This window comes from Ambystoma mexicanum, chromosome 12 (assembly GCF_040938575.1).
Source record: "Ambystoma mexicanum isolate Mex_15411 chromosome 12, UKY_AmexF1_1, whole genome shotgun sequence".
Lineage (NCBI taxonomy): Eukaryota > Metazoa > Chordata > Amphibia > Caudata > Ambystomatidae > Ambystoma > Ambystoma mexicanum.
In genome coordinates, this window is record NC_090936.1 from 1,143,945,088 (window position 1) to 1,143,957,795 (window position 12,708).

Here is a 12,708-nt window from a genome sequence, read left to right on the forward strand (position 1 = left end):
GAAATGTTACAGTGTTGGTATCTAAGACTAGCTCATGTCCGTCTGTTCGTGGAAACGGGCTCTCAGTGGATCTGCCAGAGAGGTGCGGCCACAGGGATAATTGAAACTCTCCAAGGGTGGGGGCCGCGCTGTGGTGCACAGGGCTTAAACCATCTTTATTTCACAAAATGGTTTCCAAGGCCTAGCTAAATTCAGCAGGTTTGGTCAATGTCTTCAGCCAGTGGCCCACCCACCACCTGGGCCCTGGTGGCAGGGGGGACCCCTGACGAGCCATGGACTTCACCGGGGGGGGGGATAAAGGGGATGGAGGTCTCCTGGACTAATCCTCCCATACAACTGCAAGAGAAATGGACATTATTATTTTAGTAAGGTGTGTAAAAAATACATTATTTGTTTACATTCAAATAGCTAGTGTATACCATTGGAGATGTTATCGTCGCACATTTCTTCGTTTGGGAATTTCTCCTCTAACCATTCAAGTGTGCTTGCCATTTCTGTGAGAAAAAAAGGGCTTATGTTTCATAACACATGTTCATGTAATAAAAGCTAATAAGAGAAATACATACAATGCACTTACTATTTAATAATAATGTGTTGTCCAATAAGCACATGGTGTTGCTTAATCTGTACGCAGAATTGTAGTGAGGAGATTATATGAAGTGTACACTTATGGTTTGTGATTGGTGCATTCCATTGTAATGTGTGTTATATAGAAAACGTGTTTGTTCAAAAAGGTATATTTGCATGTTGTAAACATTAGTTGTGATTTCAGGTGCATCTGTTTGTTGGTTGCTGGGTATATCTATTTTTGGATCTCCCCTATGATTCTGAGCATTTTAAATGCTGCCCGATGTCCATGTACTACCGCGCTGTCCGCGGACTTCATATCTGACATATTGGGGGCGAGCATTATATAACAGACTTGTAGCAGATTAAAGGGGCACTAGTAAAAACCTATGAAATTCACTGAAAGAACTTTGTTAAAGGGACATTATGGTTAAGTTGCACTAACAAAAACACACAAATTTCTCCCGTTATGGTACGCCAAACAAGCATAAATCGCACTACCTTCGTGCACTGCTAAGACTAACACCCAAGATATCAAAGATGACATCATAAATGTCATTGATGACATCACCAATGACATCACATATCTGGCCCACTTTTTTTTGTTCACTGATATATGTAGGCCATGTGGTTTTGTTCTCTGATAGACAATTTTACAAATTAAAAAGTGTTTCATGTGTACACATTAACCTTCTTGCATGTTGCGATGGCACTTTCCTTAGGATTTGGCCTCAGTCCATGGTACACATACTTGGCGAAATAAGCAAGCCTCAAACACACAAATAAATCATTTGTGTACTTCATGATAAAGTCTGAAGTTACTGTCATTTTTTGGTGGTTTTGTTTCTTTCCTCCTTACTCGTGTTTTCTTGTATGTGCCTCAGATGTGTATGTATTGTAGGTCTTGATGTGTATTGTTTGTCCTAATACAAGTGGTAAGTCTTAAATTATTAGCTATTTATTCCATCTTTATCATTACTGAAAACTCTGATAAGGTACCATTCATTATTTTACTATCCAAAATTACCAAATTAAAAAATTGCATTTCTGTAGTGCATGCATACAATAAAACACTCAGACACTGAAGAAAATAATTGTGATCTTCAAGCTAAAACCATGAGTGCAACACAGGATGATGGAGGTGTAGATTATAAAAGTGCATGATGAACACGAACCACAATCGCAATCATACCAGGTATTCTCTACAGCAAGGCGCACGCAGGGAGCCAGGGGTAGACAGAAAACCCAGTTAGCTGTACAGGCAAGCCACGTGTTAGGCAGATATTCGCAAAAATCTCTGCTGAGGGCAGTGTAATGATGTAATCTAATAGTAAAACAGTGTGTGTCGGGTCCCAGCCAGAATATCCTGCAGGAGTGGATGCTAGCCCTCCAGCCCCCCTAACCCTGCTCACCAAACAGTTAAATAAACAACAGCAGTTAAATAAACAACTGCTTTGTGCCCAAGGCGAAGGGGAAGTGGATAAAATACCAAAGTCGGGTCTCTTCTTGTCTCCCTTGTCTGATTTTCAATTATATCAATTGTTATGGATCCTCAGACCTACAAATGAAAAAATGCAATCATTAGTACTTGTCCTTTCCTATTTCTACTATTCAATATCAGAAAACCCTCCCTAAAATCCCTGTACCTGATAGCTGAAAGTCTCTAAAAAAACTGTGATGAAGAGATTATTTTACTTCACAGATTCTTCAGTTCTTCTGGAACAAATGTTTCTTATTTCTTCTTAAAATGTAGAAAATAAATTGTGAATAGTCTTTAAAAGCTGAGAGCTAATGCCTTATGGTCCCAACTTCATAGTTCTGTTAGTTATAAAACTGACTGTAGACTGTACTCTAACTTATCTTTGATTCCTCCCCCCGGATCTTACTTGCACAAATTTGAAATTACTCTTCCTTTGATGAATTGGAGATGCACTCGATTTCTAACTCTACGAGAGAGGCGCCTAACTGCAAACACACTTTACGTCGGAAAGATGATACTTGCTTCAGCCCAACATATCCCTGACAGAAGTAATAACTGAAATACACTTGGCCATTCCGGATCCCCCCCGAACTGTATTTCCTGAGATACTCTTGGCCCCAGCGGATCTACAACATATTTTAATTACTGCGTAGCTCAGCTCCCAAAACCTCCTCCGCCCGAATTCCAGAAAGACACGCGTAAGGAAGAGAGATCACTAGATCCTTTCCTCCAATGTAACTGCAATGTCTGCTATGCAATCCACGCTTCCACAAACTATGACCGCTTGACTCAAGAAGAAACAAATAGTAAACTACTTGTCAAAACCTCACAGATTAGTTTAGTTTCCTCAAACGCCACGCGCAGAGTATTCGTTAGTTACCTTGTGAGGTGCTCTTGGTTAGTCTGACTTGCACTAACTTGCACTAACTTGCACGCAGTACTTTTCAATAAAGATAAAGGTTCATTTAACATGTTGTAGTTGCAACCTTTAAGAAATATTTCTAGTAAATCTCTGAACACACAGAACAGCCATATAACATAAAAACTGATTCTTCTGCTCACTGCACTGATAACTTGTCAAACCTTTGTACAATATTAAAGTTCTTTGGTGTCACACTTATCTCAAGCTTCCTGCTGTTGATCTTAAACCTGCTACCTCACGGACTGGACACTAGATTTCTTTTAGATGATCTTCTGTAGTTACATTCTCAGGAGCTCCTTATACTGTGACCTGCTCTGGATGAATGAAAGGCAGTTTGGAATTCTGAGCAAGGTTCCAAACCACCACACAGTTGACACCCAGCCAATAAGGGATGTGTGTCTCCTTCTCCGTCTTACACTGCGAGAACTCTGGGCTCCTGAATAGATACAAAAGACTCACTACACCATACCTTTCCCATGGCTCACCCCAGCCTTCACCAGCCTCACCCTCTTCCTAGCCAAATAGGTACGGGGAACCCGGACAGTGTGTCACCATGAAGGACAGACCAGACTATCCAATGGTAAGCGTAGCCGAGCAGTCAGGCTTAACTTTGGGAGGGAGGGAGCGAGGAAAGGCTTGCAGGGAGCTACAATTAATCACAATCAACACCACATAAGAATACACTACACTGGTTTACTGACAAAATGTACACTTTATTTAAGGTCACGCATAAAATATGAATGCTGGTAATAATCAGTACTCAAGTTACACAGAATACAAGTGAAGAGCAGTGTATAAGGAAAACAATAAATGGCCAGTTATGACCTAACTTAACTCTTTAACTTAAAATGTAAGCCCCATTCCTGATGACAGACACAATACATATAGCATTCCAGAGGCGAGTTAATGACCCAGACAACATTACACAGAGTAATGGTTACCATTCCGAATCCAAGGGTACCATACATAACTTATCACTGGTTCCTACTACATCCTAAATAAAGTATTGTACACAATACATATGCATATAACTCAGTTATAGGTGTAGAACCCAACAGCCTTCCTGGCCAACTCAGATGGAAGGACTGCCAAAGTCTAGGATGCTTGGAAGAAAGCCCCTAGGCATAGAAGGACATATTAGAAAACAAGGAGGGAAATAGTCACTATGAAACTATCTCTAATTTGTATAAATCAATGGCATTATGCCGAAAGGAGAACTCCACGAAATAGCATCGGTCTACGATGGTGGTAAAAAACAATCTGAGGGACCTCGATGCGTGAAGGACCATGGGTACAGTGGACGTCGCACTAGGGATGGTATTACCGGCCCGCCCTGTCGACATCCCTTTTTCGAATTTCGAAAACAACAACTGTAATACTCTGCAGCTTCCACTAGATGTCGGCCTATGCACAGCATATGAGTATAAGCAGATACAAGCATCAGAAATACGATTACGGTGAGTAATGTATCCCATATCCTTTGAAGGATTGCAATACATAGATTTAAAAATACCTACAAAATTGACACAATTCTCTGAAAAGCCGAAGTTTTGTGAAGATCTCTAGGGCCCTGGGGAAATGCTAGAAAAATGCTACAGTCCAGGTAAACACCTTGCAGTTTCACTTGTAGAAGTTCAAGAAAGCCCTGTCGGAAATAACAAGGCTGACCTGCAGTTATAAGGAAAAGCCAGGTAAGTTCCAGTTCCTCCCCACAGGGACCCAAAAGAATGCAGCTCACCACGGGGAACACCAATGGGGGCCCAGAAGAAGAGATCCAGTGGAGATCACGACCCAGCAGCCTCAGGATCAGAGAAGCATAGCAGGATTCAGCCCCCAATGTTAATCAAACAGCAAATGCATTAGAAGGGGACCTGTAGGACCTGGCGACCTCAGACCATGGGTACTCCTTAGGTTGAGTATCTTGAATAACCCATCAAACAAGGGCCCAGAAGATAGTACTTACAAATCCTAAAAACACTGTTCCAGGAATGCAGAGTAACCTGGTAAGTAAAGCCTTGCTTTTAAGTAGCAAAATGAAGAATCTGGTCACCCAGAGGCGTGCACCCTGATGCAATCAGGACACTAACAGCCCAAAAGAAGAACACTCACCCTTCACAGGAGTGGGACACACCATCCAGAAGTGAAATCAGTGAAAGAGAAGGCTCCTGGATGACGGAGGACCCGATCACGACAGACCCCAGTGGCTCACCAGGCAAAGGTAGATAGCACAACAGTAAAATTGGCCCGTATGGCAGGACAACATGGCGGCTACCAATCTGCCCCATACAAGCAGATTCCTAAACCATGGCAGCAGATCCTGGTGGGAAACTGCAGTCAAATCTGATAAAACGGCCTGGGAAATGGTCCCAGAATAGAAGATCTAACCCATGCATGTGAGGAGGACCAGCAGCAGGACTATGAAGACCTATGAAGGACTCCCAGAATGTGAAAATGCAAACTGAAGCACAGGCAAGAGACACCAGTCCCACCAGTATGGCCAGACTGGGTCCTAAATCGGCTACAATGCTTCTGGTTCCAAAGACCTAGAGCAGACAAACAGGCCCGCTCATCTTCCGAAAATGTTGCAGCACTGAGCTCAGGAACAGGGTTTACTCTATATGTCCCTTCAATCACTGTATCCCATTAGGAGATTTTAAACAAAGGGTTTGACGGCCAGCCAATCAGATTGGCCTAAAAAACTGGCAAACACCCAGGCCACCCTGCCCCCTCCCCCCCCACAGCAAGTGTAGCGGCCTGCCCAGTGCCAGAAACTGGTGAATACCAGTTTAAACTACTATGGGGAGAAAGGGGATAGCTCAGGGGCAAAGCGTTTGTCTTGGAAGCAAGACAATGCAGCGCAACACAGGTTTGAATCCCAATCCCATCCTTAGAAACCAATCTCTGGTATTAATCATGTTATAAAAGAACAAGTATAATGAATTATGGAGGCTGCCATCTTGGTTTCACAAAGACACAGACATTGTTTCCCTGAACGAAAAAAGCCCTTGAAGCACCTGAACTTAGAGTAGGACTTAAAAGTACTCCAATGACTACCTTAAAGGTACATTGGGCTAAATTGAGCTATTAATGGGGTAAATCGACTTGCCCCTCTCCTGGACCCAAAACTAAATATTAGCTGACACCAGCCTACCCCTAAAACCAATGTGAGTGATAAAATAACCAGAGGAAAAACTGGAGTGCATGGGGGACACTCCTGAGAGTGCTTTAAATGTGACCAAATCCCATACACTGTAAGGTTATATGGGATGTAGTGTCAGGGCGACTTTTGCAGATATCCCTCAAACCACCAAAATATGACAGAAAACCCAAAACATAAAGAGTGAGTAGGGGTCCAATAACATGAGACTGCAGAACCCCTCAAAATGTACTTCTGCCCTAACACCAAGCAACACTCACACGGACCCGAGGAAAACATTGCGGAATCATGAGGCGGTCTGGACAAGGCTATCTGATTGCAAGAGAGCATGTCCCCAGTTTGTAGTTTCAGCCCACAGAGCCACAACAAAGAATTTGAAGATTAGTAGGCAAACATGTGCACAGGGTGGGCCACCATCCAATTCCTGTGTTTCCACTGCCAATCCCATCATCAGCCCAGATTTAAAAGGGGGTAATGAAGGCCCACAGTCAGGAACTTTAGAAGGAGATGGGCAGGTAGGGGGTGTGTTTAGAGAGTCAAGAAGGAGGAGAGAGAAAGGGTGCCAGGCGAAGACTGACTTGGAAAACGGGGAGATCTGAGAGGAGAGGAGGAAGAAAGAAAGAAGACGTGCCAGTGAGAAGGGCAGATTGGAAGAGGGTAATATCAGAGAGTTGGATGATGGATGGAGTGCAAGACAGAAGACAGAGTTGAAGGATGGGCAGAGGAGCAGAAAGGAGAAGGATAGTTAACAATGGAGCAGTTTGAAGGCAAAACATGTAGAGAGAAATGTGTTTATTAAAGACAGAGGAAGGACAGAGAGGAGGGGGAAGTGGGTAGAGCGATCCAAGGCAAAATCTATCGGCAATGGCCACATTGATTGATTGATTGATTGATATTTGATTTCTATCGCGCTCGTACACAAGTGTTTCAGAGCGTGACAAGGCAAGGGAGGGGAACAGGGGAGAACAAAACAGTGATCTTACTAGGCCCAGTGACATTGAGAACGCGCAAGGGCATGGGAGAGGGGGGAGGGGAAAAGTGCATGGAAGGGGGAGAGGTGGAAAGTGAGAAGCAGAGGAGAAACAGATAATTAACAATAAATAAATAATAAAGGCAACAAACAGTGGTCATGCAGCCAGCAATTTGCAAGTGCTAGGTTTAAGGCAGCAGACATGGTAGGTCTGATAAGTGCAGGAAGAAAAGGGGGGGGCTGTATGGGTACAGATACAGACCCCAGTGCAAGGGGTGGCCCGGAGGCAGTGCGGGAGGGTGGCAGGATGAGCAGGTACCTGGGCCCAAAAGACAGAGGGTGGCCAGGTGCACGGTGCCAAGAGAGAACAGATCAGCAGGGGAGAGAGGGAGCAAAGGCAGAAGAAAAGAGGAAGGTCTTGAGGTGCTTCCGGAACCGGAGATGGTTCACCTCACGTTTTAGAGTGGCAGGGAGGCTGTTCCAGAGGGAGGCCCGAGCCGAAGACAGAGATCTACCCCCAGCTCGTTTCTTAGAAAAACGACTGACCCTGAGTGAGTTGGAGGTAGAGGAGCGAAGAGCTTGAGAGGGGAGGTATTTGCGGAGGGATAGCTGAAGGTATTTTGGACCCAGGCCCCAGAAAGCCTTGTGGACAATGCAGAGGGTTTTGAATTTAATCCTTGCATCCACTGGGAGCCAGTGGAGAGATTTCAGAGCTGGGGAGATACGATTCCAGGGCTTGAGGCCAAGGACAAGTCTCGCAGTCCTGTTCTGGATTAGTTGCAGAGGGCGGAGAGTAGAGGCAGATAGATTTAGATAGAGGCTGTTACAATAGTCCAAGCTAGAGAGAACCAGAGTTTGAGATACCATGAGCTTCTGGGGGAAGGAGGGGAAAGGCAGAGTACCTCTGAGGAGGTGCAGTCGGAAATTTGACATTTTAGAGACCTCAGAGAGCCTTGTGGACAATGCAGAGGGTTTTGAATTTAATCCTTGCATCCACTGGGAGCCAGTGGAGAGATGTCAGAGCTGGAGAGATACGATTCCAGGGCTTGAGGCCAAGGACAAGTCTTGCAGTCCTGTTCTGGATTAGTTGCAGAGGGCGGAGAGTAGAGGCAGGTAGATTTAGATAGAGGCTGTTACAATAGTCCAAGCTAGAGAGAACCAGAGCTTGAGATACCATGAGCTTCTGGGGGAAGGAGGGGAAAGGCAGAGCACCTCTGAGGAGGTGCAGTCGGAAATTTGACTTTTTAGAGACCTCAGAGATGTGGGCGAAGTAGGAAAGAGTGGAGTCAAAGATGACCCCAAGGTTCTTAGCCTCGCAGGTGGCGGTAGGATGAGGGCCAAGGGAGGCCGGCCAGAGAGTGAGGGGAAAGGATGGTGAAGGTGTGCCGATGAGGAGGATCTCCGTCTTGCTGGCATTCAGACAAAGATCATTGGCGGCACACCAATCTTGAATGGCAGTAAGACAATCAGAGATGAGAGAGGGAAAGGAGGTGGCAGAGGGCAGCTTGAAAATGAGTTGAGTGTCGTCAGCGTAGCACTGGAAATTTGATCAGAAAATGGCAATGCAGTTGGCAAGAGTTGCCAGTTATTGGTTGAAAAGCCAGGGCAAGAGGGATTAAGAGGGATAACAGCTAAAAATGGTGCTGACCGGCATATGGTGTAAGCAGTGGGTACCGATCTGGGGTGCAGCCAGCACAGAGAAATGGAGAGCCTTTTTTGGTCAAAAAGCTTAAAGCCTTGAAAAGAGAGGGGGAAAGAGAGCGAGAAAGGAACCAAGATAAACTAAATTACTAGCCAGGAGCCATAGTTTCAACTCTTTTTGGCGAGGCAAGCCCACCAAAGACAAACAAATAATACTTGCTTGCTGATAATCAGAGCAAGTTTGAAGGACTCACTGAATGCCCACAATCTAACCGCCGATGGATGAGCATTGTGACGGTAGTGACGGCAGTTTGAAAATCCACCATGGGCCGACGAGAAAGAAATAAACTATCATCTGGATGTCACGCATACAAAGCCCAGGTGGGCTTCCTTCTGCCACGATGATCACAGAAGGATTGTGGTGCCCGAGCATCTCCATGTATTGTGAGTGACTTTGCATAAATCACTCAGAGTGATAGAACCCTAAACACAAACAGTTGTAGACTACAGAATGTGGAATTAGAATGACACCGGTTTCTTAGACTAGTGCTTGCACATTAATCTCACTTGCCTGTGCTTCCTTTGGACCATGTTCACTGTTACTTTGAGAATCTATCCTGTTTTGTAGAATAAACCTGAAACATAACTTACTTAATGGTTTTGAGTCTTTTGATGACCCATCATTCTTTGACCGAGGTAGTTTGCACTAGAAAGATGGTCAAACGCTATACCAATGCCTATTGTCACCTCTGACCCTATTAGTACTAAAAGATATGGGCCAGGGAATGTATAAAAGTAATCATGAAAGTCTGTTAAGACCCAAAACCACCTGCCAGCAATTTCGTCTCCTCATGTAAAAACACATTAGTATCGTCATTGTTCTCTCATACCTGGTAGCACTCTCCTAACACTCCATCCATTGACTGCTAAGCAAAACTAAAGGTAAAGCACCTTTTCGCCAAAGGATAATATTGTAGTATGATTAGAAACAAGCTTGTAGCCATATCCCCCACCCTTTTTTAAAAATGATTATTTTCTAATGGAGGAGTAACATATAAATTGATAAGGATCACAAATGCCCAGGGTTCTCATACAGAGACAAAGCATATTTGAACATATAAAGCATAACTAATCATTACAATAATCTAACTTTAATTTTACCAGAGATAAACATATTAATGTTTCTTGCACTGGTTCTAAAAATAAAAGGGTAATTTGCTGGGAAAGCCTCACCTCTTTAGAACCAATACTAGATGATTTCATCCAATCCCAGAAAGGCCTTCTGTGATTCCAAGTGACAGTTTCACACCTCACCAGCATATCATTGTGAGGATTCCAAAACTTTGGGCTGAATGCAAGCTCGGGGGGGGTGGGTGTGGGGGAGGGGTAAGGTAAGTGCAGGAAGATGTTTTTTCTCTAGGAGGAAGGACATGGGTGTATCTAAGGCAGCATATACACTCTGGCGCAGGAAATGTCCATTCTACTATCTTTAGCTCTGCCTTGAAGGGACTCTACTAGGAGCAAGACACTTTCGGAATCGCTGCAAGAGAGGATGGACAGGAGTTAAACACATCTGGGCACGTCTGTGGTTAAGTGCGTAGAAGCCTTTGCTGCCCCCATGCCTTGCCCTCCCCATGATCTCTCCGTACTACTTCTCGAAAGAATTGTCTTTTGGCACACCCATGATGGTGACCTATATCAGAATAGATGGGTTTTTCATTGAACAAAGGTAGCAATCCTATGTTTAATATCTGTTTGAGCTCATATTAAACCAAAAATTAGCTTAAATATATTATTAGAGGACTACACATGATGGTTATGTCAATGTGTCTGTGATTTGAATGCCTCTGCCCATTTTTAGGTATAAAAATGTTTATCATGTATCTGTTGCAAAGTGTGTGTGTGTGAGAGAGAGAGAGATAAGATCACCTGTTCTGATGCTCATTATTAAGTGTCCTAATTTTCTTTCCAGATGATGACCGAATGTCCCAAATCTCGGCTCGGTCAGCTGCCTCAAGCTCTCTAGCGGTGCAGACTCTGCAACGTGCCCAGAAAAGGAAAGAGCATTTCTGGGGCAAGAGATGAACTGTCCGTCGTTTCAGTGACGTCCCATCTGAAAAGGAGCCCGCTGCTGAGTGTCAACATGTTTTATGAAAATGTCAAATTCCTTTTGTATTTTTATACAGATCTATTTTCTTAAAGGCAGGTCACCTTTTTGTACCCATCATGTTCACTAAGCAGCTCATGTGGTCTTAAAATCATTTTGGATCCTACGCCACGTCTATTTTTCTATTTAATGCTTGGGTATGAGGTTCAATAGAGGCTTGGGGGAAAAGAATTAGAAGTACTTTGTGGTTAAACTAGCACAATATTCCTGAACATTTGTAATCCATTAGATAATGTGAACACTAGCACCACTGTTGTAGTGTGGATTTGCAGACTCATTACAGGCGATTTGAACTTGCACACCATTTTAACTGGAGGGAGACATAGATGTACCCTAATGCTTAGATCGTGCAGAATGTAATGAAGAACGAGGAAATGCATTCTGGATTGTTATTGCACTATATTTCACAAAATATCTCCGCTTATGTCCTAAGGCAATCCCAGAATCATGCATCGGATCCTGTCAGTGTCCCAAGCAAACCAAAGGGTGTGATAGCCAGGAAAGTAAAAAAATATTAATGTCACTTAACCATGTTGAAAATGTGAACATTTTATAAGACCTTAATTTTCAAAGCTAGATCACCAATTTATAACTAAAGGGGGAAATGTTTAGAATCAATTTTTTTTATTTTTATTTTTCACAAGTGCTGTTGTTTTTGTTCCCTTTCTACGGTGCCCCTTAGAAAGACTTGTGCGTTATTAGGACAGCAGTGTGCAGTGGTTTACGGCTTCTACTATACTTTCATTTGTGAAATATGAAATGGTGTCTGCAGACACCTTCACCATTGTGTTTCCATTGTGTTTCAGGTTGATATTGCGCATGTACCCACAGTGGAAACCTTTGTGTTTTGCAAAGTAGGAGAGCGTGCACAGATTTCCTAATACTACGTGATAGCACTTCAAAAGCTTTAGCTGTGGAACTAGGGATTTTATTACCATTTTCATGAAGCACGTATCCAACTTCTTCATCGCACAATCCAACACAACCAAGATTGAAATATGTGTTCTAACGGATGCCATTTTCTCTGCAGATTCATTGGCTTTGGAATGTTGACTGTGAATTATACCAAGAGAGTTAGGAGAGCAGAGAAAGAAAACCTATTATGTAGGAGGTTAGATGTGACAGAAAGGTAAGAGGGCCGTTGGGGTGAAGGATTGAGCTGTGTCGTGAAACTGCGAGGAGACCAGAGAGTGGAAGAGTGAGGGAACAAGTGACAGAACGAACGGGACTGAAAGTAACCAAGTGAAAGAAACTGTAGAGGGGCAAGTGGGAAAGTCCCCAGAGCCTCAACTGTAAGCCTAATCTTACTATGCTGTTGAAGAGTCTGGCAGCATTGCAAGATGAAGGAAAGTCCCCATATCCTCTCTCTGTCCATTGTCAAACAGGGCACATTTTTTAGTTTAACCCTAAATTAAGACCTCCTTCTGTTCAATTGCTCCATATATCAATAATCTAATCTGCCGCTTATCAATTATATCTCCATAAGAAAATGAGGCTTCTATTGCCACCACGTCTTTAGAAACGTAGTACAATCATTCGTCCAAATTCACATTGACCGAGGTAATGCTTGCATGGAAGGATTTTCCAAATTGCTCTTGCGACTGTCAGGCTACCGTCCACTCTGCAGCTTGTCCAATTCTATGACTCAAGAAACCAGACGTAAAACCTATTGTAATATGATGTACATGTTCCATTGAACACATGTTACATAGTTTTCAAAACCCACAAATTAGGCCAACCTTTGTATCTAAAGGTCAACGTACATTCCTTCACCAACACTACACCCTCTGCCTCGCAGAGTCCT

At 43.5% G+C, this 12,708-nt stretch overlaps 1 protein-coding gene across 4 annotated transcripts in view; it reads left to right on the forward strand.

The window, feature by feature from the left end:
• Nucleotides 1–11,010, forward strand: part of MDM1 (Mdm1 nuclear protein) — a 390,136-nt gene extending 379,126 nt beyond the window's left edge. For 3 of the 4 annotated variants that reach the window (XM_069629725.1, XM_069629726.1, XM_069629727.1), the window contains one exon: nt 10,710–11,010. In XM_069629725.1, coding sequence (XP_069485826.1) covers nt 10,710–10,822 — 113 coding nt within the window. In that variant the 3' untranslated portion in view covers nt 10,823–11,010. The remainder of the gene's footprint in view (nt 1–10,709) is intronic. The other variant, XM_069629728.1, reaches the window with a different exon arrangement.
• The last annotated feature ends 1,698 nt before the right edge of the window (nt 11,011–12,708 follow it).